General features: G+C 37.7%; 1 protein-coding gene and 1 pseudogene across 3 annotated transcripts in view; both read right to left on the reverse strand.

Annotated features, from left to right (window-relative positions):
* Positions 1–18,185, reverse strand: part of SLC25A12 (solute carrier family 25 member 12) — a 194,907-nt gene that overhangs the window by 19,177 nt on the left and 157,545 nt on the right. For all 3 annotated transcript variants that reach the window (XM_027588356.2, XM_027588358.1, XM_027588357.1), the window contains exons 10-13: positions 15,131–15,212; positions 13,687–13,845; positions 10,512–10,564; positions 10,189–10,269 (exon numbers count right to left, since the gene is read on the reverse strand). In XM_027588356.2, the coding sequence (XP_027444157.1) occupies positions 10,189–10,269; positions 10,512–10,564; positions 13,687–13,845; positions 15,131–15,212 (375 nt within the window). The remainder of the gene's footprint in view (positions 1–10,188; positions 10,270–10,511; positions 10,565–13,686; positions 13,846–15,130; positions 15,213–18,185) is intronic.
* LOC113919541 lies at positions 1,621–3,285 on the reverse strand (annotated as a pseudogene).

Consider the following 18,185-nt stretch of genomic DNA (forward strand, 5'->3'; position numbering starts at 1 on the left):
ATGCAATGGAATACTACTCAGCCATAAAAAAGGATGATATCTTCCCATTTGTATCAACATCAGATGGACTTTGAGGGTATCATGCTAAGTGAAATAAAGCAGAGAGAGAAAAACAAATAGTGTAGGATTTCACTTATATGTGAAATCTAAAACACAAAATAAATGAGCAAAACTCACAGGACAGAGAACAGATTGGTGGTTGGCAGAGGGGAGGGGGATTAGAGGACTGGGTAAAATAGGAGATGGGGGTCAAGACACACAAACTTCCAGTCATAAAATAAGTCAGTCATGGGGACGTAATGTACAGCATGGTAACTACAGTCAACAATATACTGCATATTACGTACTTTCTATGGTGACGGGGTAACTACACTTATTGTGGTAATCATTTCCCAGTGTATACAGATACTGAATCATGTTGTACACCTCAAACTAATAAAATGTTATATGGCCATTTATAACTCAAAAAAAAAAACAACACAGACACATTAAGATAACAGGTGAGTCACAGACTGGGAAAAATATTCATAATACATATATCTGACAAAGGACTACATCTATCATGGATAAAGAACTCCTACAAGTCAATAATAAAAAATATAAATAACCTAATAAAAAATAGGTAGAAAACTTGAACAGATACTTTACAAGAAAAGATATACAAAGAGCCAATAAACACATGAAAAGATGGTCAACGTCTTTAAGCATCAGAGAAATGCAAATTAAAACCACAGTAAGTATCCTTTCACACCAACATGAATGACTAAAGTAACAAAGACTAAGACCCTCAAACGTTGGTGAGGGTGTGGAGTAACAAATACTCATATACTGCTAATGAGACTGCACAATGGTCCATCCACTTCCAAGAACCAACTGAGAGTACTTTTTTTTTTTTTAAGATTTTTATTTATTAGAGAGAGAGAGAGAGAGCACACAAGGAGGGGGAGGGGCGGAGGGAGAGGGAGAAGCAGGCTCCCCGCTGAGCAGGGAGCCCGAGGTGGGGCTCGATTCCAGGACCCTGGGATCAGGACCTGAGCTGAAGGCAGATGTTTAATCGACTGAGCCACCTAGGAGGCCCCTGGCAGTATCTTTTAAATTGAACATACCTGCGGCACCTGGGTGGCTCAGTCAGCTAAGCATCGGACTCTTGGTTTCAGTTGCAGTCATGATCTTAGGGTCCTAGGATCAAGCCCCACCTGGCTCCCACTCAGCATGGTATCTTGCTTGGATTTTTTTCTCTCCTCCTCCCTCTGCCCCTCCCCCCCTCATGTGTGCATATGCATGCTAATAAATGGAATAAATCTTTAAAAAAATAAATTCAGCATACCTGTAGCCTATTCTACTCTTATTCACCCATAAAAAATGTTGTCAAAAACATTTGTACAAGAATGTTTATAGCAGCTTTGTTTTTTTTGGGTTTTTTTTGTTTTTTTTAAAGAAAAGAGTGGAATTTAATCTTTATTTACAGGACACTGCAAGAGAGGAGATTCTACATAGAAATAAGAAACCCACTCTGAGGAGGAGCTTCATACAGGTTGTACAGTTTGGAACTGGTCAAGTAGAGTTTTGTTGTAAAAAGTGCTACAAATAACAAAACACATTTAAAAAGAGTTCTTAGTAGAGAAACAGTAAGACAAACTTCTACGAAACAGAGTACACAACAAACAACTTTCTGCCTCAGCTGTGCAATCTAAAAGTTAAAAGTCCCGGGAGTGCCATCCTGAACTTGGAACGTATAGCCTTCAGAGGTAGTTTCTGGCACAACATTCTGATCTTCCTCCTCCTCTACAGAGAAATACTTCTCAATCAAGTTTAATGAAGCTTTGTACACAGACTCATTTTCATGGTTTTGTAGAGCTTCAATTTTGTCCAAACCTCCATATTCTTCAATCATTATACTAAGTTTCTCAGTTTCACCTAGTTTCTCAGCAGCCTGAAAGATGTTTGAAATGGCATCCAGAATAACCAGAATAATTTTGGTGTCTTTTGCAGTTAAGAGGTTCATCAAAGGTTCTATTATGCCACAATGAACGAGGTATACAATCTGTTCAACTGTCCCACCACTTGTATAGTTGGTCACAGCCCAGACAGCTTCCTTTTGTGTCTTAAAGTCTGCCTTAGAGAGAACACCAACAAGGAATGGGACTAATCCATGATTCACAACTTGCTGTATCTGGTCCTGGCGACCAGCTGTAATGTTTGACATTGTCCATGTAGCTTCCTTCTGAATATTAGTTTTGGGGTTCGTTAGGAGGCTGGGAAAAACAGCAAGTGCTCCTGCATCTATTACAACCTGAGTCTGTTCATCTGTCCCAGTAACGATATTTCCTATGGCTCTTAGTGCAGGAGTCACAACGGGCAATTCAGTAGCTCCTAGAATAGAAGCTTCACAAGCTGGGGCACAACTCCTGTTTTCACAACCATTTCAATCCGTTCATTTGGACCATCAGTAAGGTAGGAAATGGCCCAGGAGGTATCTGCCAATACTTCTGGATCATCATGATGCAGGAGACGAACTAAGGTAGGAAGAATCCGCTCAACAGCATCTAACGGGGGTGCAGGATTCTTGTTGTGACAAAGGTTTGAAAGTGTCCAAGTAAGGTTATGTAAGTAACCACATGCTAAAGATGACATATCAGGAACTGCAAGGAGAGCCAATAGTGGGTCAACTGCACCATACTTGATAACCAAGTCTCGAAAAACTGAACCATCACCTGCAATGTTTCCTAGAGCCCATACAGCTTGTTCACTGATGTGGGCATGGGAAGATGCCAACAGAGAAATGAATGCTGGGATAGCACCTCCATCTACCACAGCCTTGGTCTGTTCTGACGTCCCAGAAGCAATGTTAGTGAGAGCCCAAGCAGATTCAAACTGAATGGGACTACAATCAGTTCTGCCCAAGAAGGACACAAATTTTGGAATCAAACCAGCCCGGATTATGTTGTCTATGGGGGGCTGTTTTTCCCTAGAAAGCAGTTTCCTAGCAGCTTGAGTAGCCTGGAGCTGGCTTTCCAAATTGTTGCTATTTATGCCTTTGACAACGTCATCAACAGACCAATTTACAGTTCCCTGGTTGTCGCGGTTTTCCTGTAGTGGAGAGGTAGCATCATCAGGAAACGAGCTTATGTTTCTCCTTTTCAGCATCTGGTCATCCTTCCTAGATTTCCTTAGCTCCACATTAACTTCTATTCGGCGCCACCTCATTTCTGTACTGTCTTTCCCCTTGTTCTTGAATCTGTTAAGGCGAGCAGCTGGTGAATTAGCATTCTCGTTGGTGGACATGGTTATGAGACAAAGGGAGAAAGCTACACAGCCGGCTCAGGCTTCCACAGGAGGCGGTCTGGGACGTGCAAGCCGCAGGACAGCTGCCCTCAAAATGTCCACCACGGATCACCCCAAAGACGGTGTCTATAGCAGCCTTGTTTTTATTTTATTTTTTTTTTTGAGCGAGAGCACATGCACACAAGTGGGGGTGGGAGGGAAGGGAGGGAAGGGTGGCAGGGCCAAAAGCAGAGGGGGAGAGGGAATCCCAAGCAGTCTCCACGCTCAGTCCCACACAGGGCTTGACCTCATGACCCTGAGATCATGACGTGAGCTGAAATCAGGAATTGGACACTCAACCAACTAAGCCACCCAGGTGTCCCTATAGCAGCCTTATTTGTAACAGATACAAACTGGAAACAACTCAAATGTCCATCAAGAGGTGAATGAATAAACAAATTGTGGTCAATTCATACAGTGGAATAGTAAAATTAAAAACAAAAAACCAACAACTGATACCCACAAAATAACAAGGATGACTCTTGAAAACATGTTAAACAAAAGAGACCAGCCATGAAAGGATTTGTATGATTCCATTTATATGAAATCTAAGAAGAAACAAAACTATTACCAGAACAGTGGTGGCCTGGGGGAACAGAGGAGTGATTGGTTGGAAAGAGGCATGAATGAATTTTCTGAGATGAAATGTTCCATACCTTACCTTGAGTGGTGATTTCATGGGTGTATACAATTGTTAAAACCCACTGAGCTGACCTCTAAGATCTGATCATTTCTTGGTATCTTAATTATACCTAAATAAATGATCATATATATGTATATATATTTAGATAGAAGATAAATTTTTATTACATATACAACAATAGAATTTTTAAAAAGAACAAAAGCCACTACAAAGTTGATCTAGATTTATTTTGACACATGAAGAAGGCTTGGACTTGACTCTCCAAGAGAACATGATCAAACAAAAGGAGTTGATCTTAAAATCAAAATACTTGGTGCTCACATAAAACCAGCATATATTAGCTACGTGATTCAGAGTGAGAGTTAACTTTTCTGAGCTTCTGTTCCTCATGTACCCAAGAAGTGACAATGTGCATATTAAAGTACTTTGAAAATTCTAAGTTGACATTAAAGTATTATTTCTTGCTCACAATAGGTATCATAATTAAGCACTCAATTATATTTATGTCTGATATGCACATGTAATATGTATGTGTATACAGATATGTATGTATTCATACATATACAAAGAGAGACTTTTTAATAGAAAAATAAAAACATATGGCCTGATAAGAATGGCTTATCTATGAGAACAATGGGAAAAATTATTTGAAACCAACTGCTATATATACACTACACATACAGCATCCATAACATGTATTTATGAGTAACTGTATATACAAATACACTCTTGCCCCAACCCCACCTAAAGAAGGGTCAAGCAACTGTTAAGCCTAAAGGTCAATTTATTGATACTACAACAACAAAAAAATTTATGCTAACACCTCTATATTATAAATTCTGAACTAAGTCTTTTTTGAGAAAGTTCTGATATAAAAAAAGGTCGGTTAATGTTCACAATGAAGACTTAAAATTTGAAAATGCACACTCTGTTTATACTTCTAGAAGTATATACTTCTATATTCCCAAAGGTTATATTCTATTTCTTTTTTTTTTAGCATCTTACCATAATGCACATTTATTATCTCATGTTTTTTTTTTAATTTAAATTCAATTAGCCAACATATAGTACATCACTAGTTTTTGGTGTAGTGTTCAATGATTCATTCATTAGTTGCATATAAAGAAGATGTGGTTCATATATACACTGGAATATTACTCAGTCATCAGAAAGGTTTCATTCTATTTCTAAAGTGAGATGTTCTGCTGTGATTCTCTGCTGCCTTTAGGAAGTGAGAGCAGCTTGCATTTCCAATCAGGAAATCAGAGTCAACAAAATTTCCATTTGGTTTAAAAAAGGTGTGTGTGTGTGTGTGTGTGTTTATGTACAGACACACATATGTGAGCAAGCATATGAGAACATTAGAAGGAAATATTCTGGGGCACCTGGGTGGCTCAGTCAGTTAAGCATCTGCCTTTGGCTCAAGTCATGATCTCCAGGTCCTAGGATTGAGCCCCGCATTGGGCTCCCTGCTCAGTGGGGAGTCTGCTTCTCCCTCTCTCTCTCTGCCCCTCTCCCCCCATAGCACTTGTGCTCTCTCCCTCAAATAAATAAAATCAAATCTTAAAAAAAAAGAAGAAGGAAATATACCAAAATGTTGACAAAGAAAAATAAAACTTGTCATTTGGTAATCTCTATGCTTAAGGCAAAAGACCCTAAAAAAATTAAGGTTAATAATTTGTGTGAAAGATCGAAGACCTAAATATAAGAGCTAAAACTATAAAACTCTTAGAAGAAAACAGAGGTATTAATCTACATGATCTTGGATTAGACAATAATTTCTTACATATGACACCAAAAGCACAAGCAACAAAATATGGTTAAATTGGACTTCATTAAAATCAAAGTCCAATTCTTCAAAGGACACAAAGTGAAAAATATTGGAAATCACATATCTGATAAGGGACTCTAAATATATAAAGAACTCTTATAATTTAATAATAAAAGACAACCCAATTTAAAAACAGGCAAAGGTTCTGAATAGACATGTCTCCAAAGGAGATATACAAATGCCAATACATTCTTGAAAAGATGCTCATTGTATCAGTTATTAGATTCCAACAAGGTAACACTTCATATCCACTAGGATAGCTATAATCAATAACAAGAATGTGGAGAAATCTGAACCCTTATACATTGTTGGTAGGAATGTAAAATGGTGCAGCCACTTTGGAAAACAGTCTGGCAGTTCCTCAAAATACAAATTAGAGTTACTATATGACCCACCAATTCAACTCCTAGGTATATACCCAAGAGAAGTGAAAACATATGTCCAAACAAAACTTTTTACATTAATGTTCACAGCAGCATTATTCATAATAGCCAAAAATTAGAAACAACCCAAATGTTCAACAACTGGTTGAAGTTGTTGATGCATAAACCAAATGTGATATAACTATATAATGGAGTATTACTCACCAATAAAAAGGCCTGAAGTACTGATACGTAGTGCAACATGGATAAATCCTGAAAACATTGTGCTGAGTAAAAAAAGCCAGACACAAAAGGCCACACATTTTTTAATCCATTTATATGAAATGTCCAGAATTGGTGAATCTATATAGATGGAAGGTTTATTAGTGGGTGCCTAAGGCTTGGCAGGGGGGAGATAGGAAAAACTGATGGGCAACAGCTAAAGGGTACCAGGTTTCTTTTTCGGGTGATAAATATGTTCTAAAATCGACTGTGGTGATAGTTGCCAACTCTGTGGATACACTGAAAACTGCTGAGCTGTACACTTTAAAATGGGGGAATTGTAGGGTATGTGAATTTTATCTCAGTAAAGCTGCTGTTTTTTAAAATATTCCTGAAACATAGCAGGCATTCAATGAGTGAGAGAATAAATAAATGAGAAAATGAATGAATAGAAGCATATACCAAATAATGAAGAATATGGATTTGGAGACGGAAGTGGCTTAAATCTCAATTTTTCCATTTACTAAGTACTGGATGTCACTGAGCTTTTAATTTCTTCAACTCTAGCTGGGAATAATGAGGTGATGCCTATAAAGTGCAAATCCAGTGTAGGATGCTCAAGGAATGGTAGCTATTATGATGACTTATAATCATAAGCATGTATTTTCTTTGGTGATATGCAGAAATGAAGCAAATCACAATAAAGAATTCTGCTTTCAAATTACCACAGAATATGATTAGACTTAAGATTAAGTTTTATCTGGGGAGAATGATCAGGAACTACCTTTTTTTCTATGAGATGTAACATAACCTAAGTCTGGTTCCCTTCACAGGAAAAAAAGAAGTAAATCCTTCTAAGACTTGACAGCTTGTTGAATGAGAATGAATAAATGGAAGAATGAATGGAAATATACCAAATATGAATAAATATGGATTTAAAACAAAAGTGGTTTAAATCTTAACTTTACCACCTACTAAGTCTGGATCTCACTTAGGTTTATTTTCTTCAACTCTAGTTGGGAAAAATAATGAGACAGATAATGCCTATAAAATGTTTGGTGGGGGGTGCCTGGGCGGTGTAGTTAGTTGGGTATCCGCCTCAGTTCTGGCCCGGGTTGTGATCTCACGGTCATGGGATCAAGCCCCAAGTGGGCTCCGTGCACAGTGCAGAGTCTGCTTGGGGTTCTCTCTCCCTCTGCCCCTCCCACTCGTGCTCTCCCGCTTGTGCTCTCTCTTCCTCTCTCTAAAATGAATAAAAAAATAAAATGTTCAAATAGGCAAAGTCCCTACTGCTCATTAGCAATCTTAGCAGATTAGAGCTACATTAGAAGCAAAAACCAGTGTCAATGACAGTAATGTTTTAATTGAGTGATAGGTTTACAAATGCTAATTATAGCGTGTACTAGATTTATAATGTGTACTCTTCTGCATATATCAAATATCACATACTCTTAAAAACAGATCATAAAACTAAACAAACAGCCAAAAAAAAATAAGGTCTGAGGACTGGATATTTTTATTTCTTGGTCAATTCATTATCTAGGTCAATGAACACCATTTTTCCTAAAGGGCAGCAGTCACTTTCATAGCAGAATTTCTCTCCCATATATAGGGAACTCAAAGCCCAGGTCCTAGATGATCCCTTTGCTGGGAAAAAACTATAACGCCAATACTGATTCAGTTTGAGCCATTTCTTTTGAATTAATCTGCATTAGCTTAACACATTTTGCAATAGGTTAACACAAGGCACATCTTTAAAATTGAGTGATTTTTGAGAAAACAGCAGCACTGATCTCAGCTGGTGATACAGACAGCATTTAGCCCAACACCAACAGGGACCCTGCACATCATATCACCACCACTATGCAGGATGGTGAGGGTTCTCATGATCAGGCTCACAGGCAGCCACTCTTCCCGGTGTCTATCCAGTGGCTGCTTACAAGGTTTCATTCAGTAAAGAGAACATTCCTATATTCCACAGTGCCTGATATTCTTTAAACGGAGACTCACTCATTTTAAGGCTTTATTCTCTGCTGAAATACACAGACATGGGGAGAAGTGGCAGATTATGCTTTAACAATCATTTACCCTGTGGTGTGATTGAATTCATCAGTACACACTCAATAAATACACATTTTCTTTCCTCCCTGAATGAAGAGATTAAAAAAAAAAGAGGGAAGCAGAAAATGTTTGAGGTAAAGAACGGCAGACAACCTCATCATTCTGCCTAGAGCCCAACCTGTCTATTTTTCATGCTGTCGGTTTCCAACTAGACAATCCATCAAAGTTCTCAGAAATGAGTCATGATTAAAGAAGAGATTTAGAGTGTCAGCACAACCCTCAAGGCACCCTAGACTTCAACAGAAATTCCCAAAGTTCAAACCTAGAAACAGGGTCCATAATAGGAAAAACAAAGGAAGCAAAGATCTGGTTACGGTTTAACCACTTAGGTCACATGTCAGACATGGGAACAGGTCAGTTTCATGGGCAAAAACCTCTGGGTATTACTAAGGGAAACAGAAATAATTAACTATGTGGAACAGAAAGAGCATGACTTAGGAGATTTCTGGCAGATATATGCATGAGCAGTGGCAAAACTGAGTTTGGAAACTTCTTAACCAAACTAAAACTAAAACGACTGAGAAAAAGAATATTTATGATTTGCAAACATTCTCTCATTTGAAGAGAAATAATTACAGCACCTAATCAGGGTAAAGGAAGAGGAGAAACTACTTTTTTGTGATCTGCTTAAACAAAGGTCTTATTCTGTTTATTATTTGTCCTTCATGAAAAAAGAAAGTCAGCCAAAGAGGTGAATTTGCTTCTTGAGAATGCACCTGGACGGGCATGAGTGCAAGCATACATGCAAATGCACATATATACGGTACATATACACACACACAGCCCAAGTCACCTTTTCAATAGGAACTTTGGTTGCACAAAGGTGAGGACACAGGTACGTACCAGGCTGACAAATCTCATCAAAAAGAATCCAGAGCAGCCGCTCTCTCTGACCCTTGGGGCATCTTTGCAGAATTAAAAGCTGCAAAGGTCACTGACCTCATCACCTCAAGTTCCACAAGCAACTGAGGAGGGTTTAGCCAAGATTGTCAGCCAATTCAACTGGAAGTTATTAAGGGTTTCAGGGACAAAATGGACTAAATAAGTCTTAAACAAATCATGTATTAACAAATTTGAAATGAACACCACAAATAAAATCAGTTGAGCTACAAACTTAAATTTGAGAATTGGTCTAAATCAATGTCATGCTCACCCTTTAAAGATAGAAACCTTTGTGCTCTAAGTGAATATAATCTGAATCTCTGCATTCAGAACTGTAATAGCCTTAACATAATTATGGTTGTTTGCTATAACCTCTGGTCCCTAAAGAAGGAAAATTATAATTATACCACAATGGTTTACTCAGTCCTACACCTAAAATCTAAGAACCCAATTAATCAGTCATCTCACACTTATTTTAAAGTTCCAGACAATATAAATGTATGGGAACTCTACCCACTACTCTATATTCTGTGATATTTAAGAATCAGGATTAGAACTTTTAAAAGTGTGGAAGGTAATGTCAGGGGCTTTTAAGAGTCAGAGCTGATAAAAATACTACCTCTTTTCTTCACTTAAAACCAGTTAGATCATGCAATGAAATTAAAAAGCATTCTTTACGATTACTGAGAAAACCCTAGAGTCCCTTGAGTTCAGAAGGAACGTCACTCAGGTATTATATCTAATGTGCAAAAAAGGTTAAAGGAACATACTTGCCATGAGAAATGCCCAGTATTAATACTTACACAACCTCCAGCAAGGATTTCTGCTAAAAGTGGAATGGAGCCATCTCTTCTGGTAAATTTGTCCCGGACAAAATCATTAACCTAATCAGAAAGAACATCAGTTAACCGGAATTCTCAACCATTTCCTCCACTGGCATGTTATTGGTTTTCCAGGTCATCAAAATACCTGTCTCATGATAAAATAATTATCAAATGTCTACATATAAGTTGAAAGTTTTACAAATGTCTTAATAGTGTGCCAGTCTCAGCAGCATCAGCATTAATTTTTGACTTAATGATAATCTAAACAAATGACATGTAAATTCAGTGAAAAGGAAACTTACAGTCAGTTTAATGGCCTTTTCTGGAGCAACCCCTATAAGTTGTGGTATCAGACCTACGTAAATAGAGAGAAGCATTAGCAATATGAATGTACTAGACACGAATATAGAAACCCAGTAAGTAATAGTTTCCCCCATATTATTTACCTATCAAACCTTTTAGGGTTTTCACTAGAATATGGAAAAATGGATTATCCTAAAAAGTCTGCACATGTATGTAATAATTATTTATGTCAAATATAATGCTATACTTTCTTGAGGCTATAGATCCTTTTCTTAAGCATGCTTCCTTCAAAGCCTAGTTATCTAACATCTCCCAAAAAGTACCTGAGGAAGGGATGGAGCCCATGATCTTCTCTACTCCCAAACCCTGCCAATAACAATGTAACCAAATTCCCTCCCTTTACAACCAACAACATACAAACATACACAAACACTTTAGAGAGAAGTCAATGTTGTGTTTGGAAAACCTCTGCAAAGCATGATGTTGAGTAGACCCAGATTTTGCCACAAATGACGCTATTACCTATGTAATAGCATATGGTGGTTTTGTTATTACAGAATACCAACTCCCATAATTTTCTCTTTAGAGAAAACCAGAATTCAGTACTCATTTATTTTGAAGGAAGCCAAAACTGCAAAGAAAAATGCAGTTTTAAGTATCATTTAACGGGTGTCTTCTACAAGCAAAAACATATGCCTCTTGCATTCTTATTTACTAATATATGTCAAACTTAAGACATTTCAAAAGAATCTTCTTACAACAAAGGAAATCATTATTCTTAGAAAGTTAAATTACCCAGGTTGGCTGCAAACTGGAAAAGAAAAAAATATATAAACAATTCAACATCTGTAGATATTCATAAGGCTCAGCTTTCTAAAAGCACACAGATTATCCAAATTGCTGGCGTACATTTTTTGCATACATTTTTTAAATATGCTAACAATAAACATTCTATACCCTTTAAATCACCCAGCCATGGGGGAGTTATGTATGTGTTTGCACACTCACTGCTGATCTTAAGCCTACTTTGAGGATACTGCTGAGTGATTTTCTATGAGTTGAGAGCCAGCAAGTAATCATACATACAGGCTACTGTCAGTCAAAGTGAATTATCAATGACAAACACAAATCTGCACACACCTTTAATGGGTAGCAGACTGATTTAAAAGAATAAATCAGCAGATGGCAGTCTTAACTTTCTAACCTTCATGATTATGAGGCCCTATTACTTTTAATCTAACTTCCATACAACCATGTCAGCGTGTGTATTTGTTTTACAACTTGCCTCAATAAGGCTCATGGAATTTTAATAAAGTACTGATTTATGTCATTTTATCACTATTGCCTGCAAAGAAATTTAAGCTAATCTGTCAACAATTCTGTCAATCATCTGACAGAATAATGGACCAGTTCTAAGCAATATATGACAATCTCAATAATCATAGTGTTCACATACAGGACTCCTACAATCTTCTCCCTGATACAAGAGTCTCTCATTTAAAGAACTGATTTTATCAGCTCACATCCTGAATAAAGCTAACAATCCCTCCACCTCTCCCCACCCCCAAACTTGCCATATCAGACCCATTTAATTAACATGGCATCTCTCCGAAATGAAATTTTCTCTAAGCATCCATCCATTGAGAAGGCTAAACTGTGCAGTATACATCCAGGTTACTTCTAATGGGAACATTCCCTTTAAAAGTATACCAAGGAGGAAGAAAGGTTATTCAATAAAGAAAGACTGGAGATGACAAAGGAAAAAAAAAAAAACCTTAGCACCACTCAACCCTCCTTAAATTCCTCACTGAATAAAATCTAGATATGCAAGGTCTGATACATCTTAAAGTAAGCATTCCCATGCACAGATCTGCATTCTGGACAACACACACCTTTTCCTATGGAGTAAGTACATGTTATACAGCTAGAATTTAGAGAGGCTAGAGTTTTGAATATCTGAGTAAAATTAACTACATGCATTCTTAGGAGCAGGGTATTTGAGCCTAGTTTGATTTGACTCTTTTCTTAGTCTATATACAATGCCAAAAATGAACATCCTCATGACCCTCTCCTTTAAATGTAAGTATACATGTATACAGAGATACATTTTTCACTCGAATATCTGCAAATAACGCTAACCAGAGGTGTTTTTTTTCTCCTTTCCGTGAGCAGAAGCTTTGTGCAGTTCCAATCCTTCTTTCCAAGGAAGAGGTTCTAAGCCAAACAGTTCAACAGAGCTCAGAGTGAGCTAGGGATTAATGAGATCGTGTGTGCAAACAAATAAGTACAGTAAATTACATAAACGCTATGGACTTGAACATGTATAGAATATTTTCAAAGAATTCCAAGTGGCGCCCAAAGGGATTAAAAAATTAATCTCCCTCCCAAAGGAAACCCTAAATTCTTATGTGAAAACATGTACATGAAAGTCATTCCCTCTCTAAAAAGAACAAGTTCCTACAAAGCCCACGGGGGTGGGGAGAATTCTACAAGAGGCTGTTGCCTCTGATGCAGACAGCACTGTGCTCAGCCTCCACTTGGTGGTAACATTCCCTGCGAAAGAAAATCTCTCTGCTCTTACTCAGTGCCTCTGAGCTAAGGGGAGGAAAGGAGAGAGAATGAGACCTGAAGCCAAAGGTTTTCTTTTACTCATTTTTTTAACTTCAGATGACTCACTGAAAAAAAAAACTTATGAATGGTCTCCTTGGAAGAGACAAACACATCTGATATCTCTTTCAATTGAAACAAGTGCACAGAGGGTAAACTCACCACCTTCAAGTAATAGCCTGGCTTCAGTTTCAGAGAAGAGGTGCATCTCTCTTCTCTAACTCTGAGAAAAGCAGCTCTCTACTTCTTAGCTGTCATCCTTTATTCAACCTGCAGACATGTGCCTGAGTTTCTAAGAGCACAGTGACCAGAGACTCATGCTGGGACAAATGCTGGATTTGGATTCCATGAAATATAAATATCAGGAAGAAGAAATGAAGGGCTTGTCTGCAGACTAATATTGCTAGCTACCAGCAAGGATGTCAAAAGGGAAGCAAGCAACAAGAAAATAAAAAGAGAGAAACAGCTCTAGTCTGACTGGAGAGGGTACACACTGATCTTCATAATGATGGAGTTAAAATCTGCTGCTGGGGAGATAAAATCACTAACTTCAGCAGCTGTACTCACCCCGGTAGAGTCCAAAGAAGCCCTCATAACGCAAGACTTTCTTAAAACAGTCAAAGCTGTTTTTGTACATCAGTTCCCCAACCACCGAGCCAGTGCCACGCTGGTTTTGCATGCGGGTCTTCACCAAATCTATAGGATACACTGCGGTGGCTCCCACGGCTACAAACAAAACAGGTTTTAGGCTTAAACGAGAGCACAATTAAATGAAGGATCTTTAAGGACAAATCTCATCTCAAAGGACTAGAAAACAAAACTCAGTTATCTATTTCTCACAAAAAAAGAGACTAAGTGTTTTTTCCTTCTCCCGTACACCCTGCACCACTGAAGGATGACAGGCTAGCAGTTGGGATCCATAAATACAGCGGCTTCAGAGTACAACTGCAGTGGATTTTCAAGTCATCCCCAACATTAAATAACCAACACTTGATTTTTTGTAACAACATGAAACTATTATATGTAACATATTTCTTTATATTTTCTATTCAGTGCCTAAACATAATACCATTTACCCCTTAAAATAACCATATATGTTCACACAAGTAGCTGTAATTTTAAAATTTAGTTTACTAAAGCATTTTGGTAAATTAATCTTTGTTATGAGCATAATATCGGAACCAATCTCAACATGACCTTATCACTTTGTACAGAATTTGGTCTTTAAAAAAAAAAAATGCCAGGCTTTAGAATTTTTCAGAGATTGAGAAATTTATAAAATGAATTAGAGTGTTATATTTTTCAACTGTTGAAAACCAAAACATGTTCTGCAACTTCTAAAACTGAAACTGAAAAAGAAAAAAATAATAGTTTCATCAGTTCAGGCTTATTTTGAAAAATCATAAAATTTTAATCACACCTCCTAGGTTCTTCTCAACAAAGCAACTTCAGATTCTACACATTTTCTATGGAGAGATTTAAGCCAAAAAAGCCTCCCAAATTTTGCCCAGGAGCCAGGAGGGGAGGTTCCTTTTAGCAAATAGTTACCTACAAGCCTAGATATTCTTCCAGCAGTAAAAAAGGGAGAGGAAAAAAATACAAGTAGAAAAGCCAAAGTGAACCGCTTTAGGAGGTTGTTTTACTTCCTAAGGTCCTGGGATTTCTATCCCAAATCTTGATTTCCTACCTGCCCTTACCCCCAGCACCATTAACACAGTATCATTTCCATTTCTTCATCCTGGTTCTCAGCAGGGTGATTAAGGTGAGGGCAGCACACATCCAGACTTTCACTTTATTACAGAGCTTTTGTCCTGAAGACAGGCTGGAGCCCGAGGGGCCACGGCTGTGCTGCAGCAAGTCCTCTGATCACAGGTAGAAATCAAGAACACTTCGGAAAGCTCTGCAGTCATGTCCCGCAGGAACAATGAACTGCACCTCTGATCTGTCTCGGTCTAGTGAGATAATATTACAACAACACAAGCTAGGAACAGCACAGAGCCATGTCACTCACCTCCAGCAACTGAGCCCAGAGTGAATCTATAAGCAGACTCGGCTATCTGGAGCCAGACAGGCCTGCCTAAACCGTGAGATTGCTGTGGGGAGGAAAACATGTAAAAAAAATTTTGGAAAAGTATAAGGCAAAAAAAAAGCTACAAATCAGCTATTTTAAGATTTTTAAAATAGATACCTCAATTAGCATTTAAAAACCACATCCAGCCAAATAGACACCGTTGCTTTTTTCTCCATTTTTTTTTTTTTTTACAAGCCTATTAATAGCTGATTTGTCTGCTACTATTGGGGAATACACTATCACTCCAGAGAGGTAAATAAACATTTCAGGTATAAAATCCTTTCCCCCTTCTTTACTGTAGCCAACCTAAAATTTTAAAATATTTCTAAAATGTACAAGAACTACCTTGAGGGGCGCCTGGGTGGCTCAGTCAGTTAAGGTCCGACTCTTGATTTTGGCCCAGGTCAAGAGCTCTGGGTCATAAGATCGAGCCCCGTGTCAGGCTCCACACTCAGCAGGGAACCTGCTTGAGTTTCTCTCTCTCTCTCCCTCTCCCTCTCCCTCTCCCCACCCCGCTTGCTCACTCACACATGCTCTCTCTCACTCTAAAATAAATAAAATCTTAAAAAAAACCAACAGTACCTTCATTCCTAAATCAGAGAATACTGATCATAATCTACCTTCTCTAATGACTGAAAGTTGTCCTATTCCTGGTCCATCAGTTACTGCATCAAGACCTAATGCAGCTGGTTGTGCTATCTTCCCAGGCCTCACAGACTTTACTTCTTTTACTAACAGCCTCCTAGTTTGGTTCTGCCGCTTCTTATTAGGGCTGGAGAAATCACGTAACTACAACTGTTAGAATTATATTTGTAAAGCAAAGCCAAATGCTTCTCTTCGGGGCCAAAGTGAAAACCTTTAATAATGACTATTTCAAGTGCTCAGAGCCTTGGCCCCCTTATTTCTGGCTTTACAGCTCACCACTGAAGTTATCACTACTTAACTACAGTATTTCTGACCTATGTTACCAAGCATTTCCTCTCCCAGACCTATGTATTCTCCAGCTATACCTATGCAAAGAAAGCCGCTGAGGGGCTTTAAAAAAATAAATTCCTAAGGCCTGGAGCTTATCTATTTTTTAAAGCCTTCAAATCATTCTGCTATACAGTTAGGTTGAAAACCACTATCCTAGCCACATTTATAGTTCCACCATAGAATCTATAATGATAATAATGCAAAGGAAAAAAACCCTGTTGTGACTCAGAATATTATTTCATAGGTAATCCCACAGCATAAGGGATCTAAAATAATTGGTCTATACTTGTCTGTCAGTCTTGTTCTTTAATATTTTCTTCATGAAGACAGCAGTTATGCTCTATAAACAGTTTGAGATGAAAGAATAAAGAATAAAATATTTGGCTTATCATAAAGGAAACTTGAAACATATTAACTTGGAATAAGCTTTTAGAAACCAGCATAATAAAAATAGATACACTCATTAGAATAATTTAATGGAGAGGGAATCCATACCTAAAATCTAAAAGAAGGGGAAAAAAAGCTAGTCCACTCTGACTTGCTTTCATCTGTACAATCTCTTCAAAGCTCAATTAACCAAGCTAAATATGGCAAACCCAGATATTTACAAATAATCTGAGAAACAGCCTGTAGAAAGGTTTTATCTGCTTGTTTTGTAAATTTTGTACCACAATAAGCGTGTTTTCAGTTTTTAACCAAAGCATCTGATACCTAAATATTTAATGTTTGATTGTGATTTCTGTAGGTAGAGATCTTTTAAAAGCTCATTATGTTTGCCAGTACTGTAGTTCAATAAATTTTATAGTAAAAAGGAAAATAAATAATGTTTGATGAAAAGTCAAAATGAAACCCTCGGAAGACCCTCGGCAAAAAAAAATTGGTACACCATTATTTCAAATAATATCAGTACATATTTTATAAATCTCAACTATCACAACATGCTAAATTTATTATAATCCAATTAGGTGAAAGTATACATCTATTACATACAAAACTGAATTTAGTATATGGGAGAAACCATCATCAAAAAGGTGGAAAATTGGGCGCCAGGGTGGCTCAGTTGGTTAAGCAACTGCCTTCGGCTCAGGTCATGATCCTGGAGTCCCGGGATCGAGTCCACATTGGGCTCCCTGCTCAGCAGGGAGTCTGCTTCTCCCTCTGACCCTCTCCCCTCTCATGCTCTCTATCTCATTCTCTCTCAAATAAATAAATAAAAATCTTTAAAAAAAAAAGGTGGAAAATTACAGAGTAGTACATTATCATGATCTTGTAGGAAATACATTTTTTCCTATCAAGTTAGCCCAAGCAACTACACAGTCATCCATTATGTTTAATTTACATGCTGCAACAAAAGTGAGCAATTAATAATTGCAAAGTGATATTTTTATTTGAAATCTAATAAGGGAAAGAGTAGGATAGTTTAACAAAACCTTGAGTATAAGCCTAATTTTGATTCTTTCATAGAATAGCAAAAAATGGGCCTTCCAAAAAGATAATTACTTTTTATTCTCTTTATCACTATAATAACACTAATTTTATTTATTTTATAATAACACTAATTTTAGACTGTGTTGAGATTTATTATCTCCCCAAGGGTGAAAGTACTTTACCAAGTACTCAAGACCTGTGCCCTAATGCAGCCCTCGGGGGCACAGTGTCTTTCAATCTTCTGTAAATAAACTCCTTCGTGAGACCATCAGGAGGATGTTTTCAGCAATTTCTGTACTAATTTGTCAGTTGGTCCCCTGTGCACACAAAGGTAAGATGGCCATACAAGAGACAGGACAAAAGACTTGCTACGGGTCCCATCGTGAGATGGGGAATAAGCAGAGCAATGGCGCAGTTTCCTGCCCACCCAAGGATGATGCAACTCTCCAGCATTCTTTAAGTCAACAGCTCCGGCAACTCTTTGGGATTGAACACTCCTGCCGGGAAGATTTTAAGCGTCTAACCCCAATATATGATTTCATTTATAAATCATATACATAGTTCCCATTGTAGTAGTAATATCTATATAAAT

The sequence above is a fragment of the Zalophus californianus genome, chromosome 3, assembly GCF_009762305.2.
Source record: "Zalophus californianus isolate mZalCal1 chromosome 3, mZalCal1.pri.v2, whole genome shotgun sequence".
In the NCBI taxonomy this organism is placed as follows: Eukaryota; Metazoa; Chordata; class Mammalia; order Carnivora; family Otariidae; genus Zalophus; species Zalophus californianus.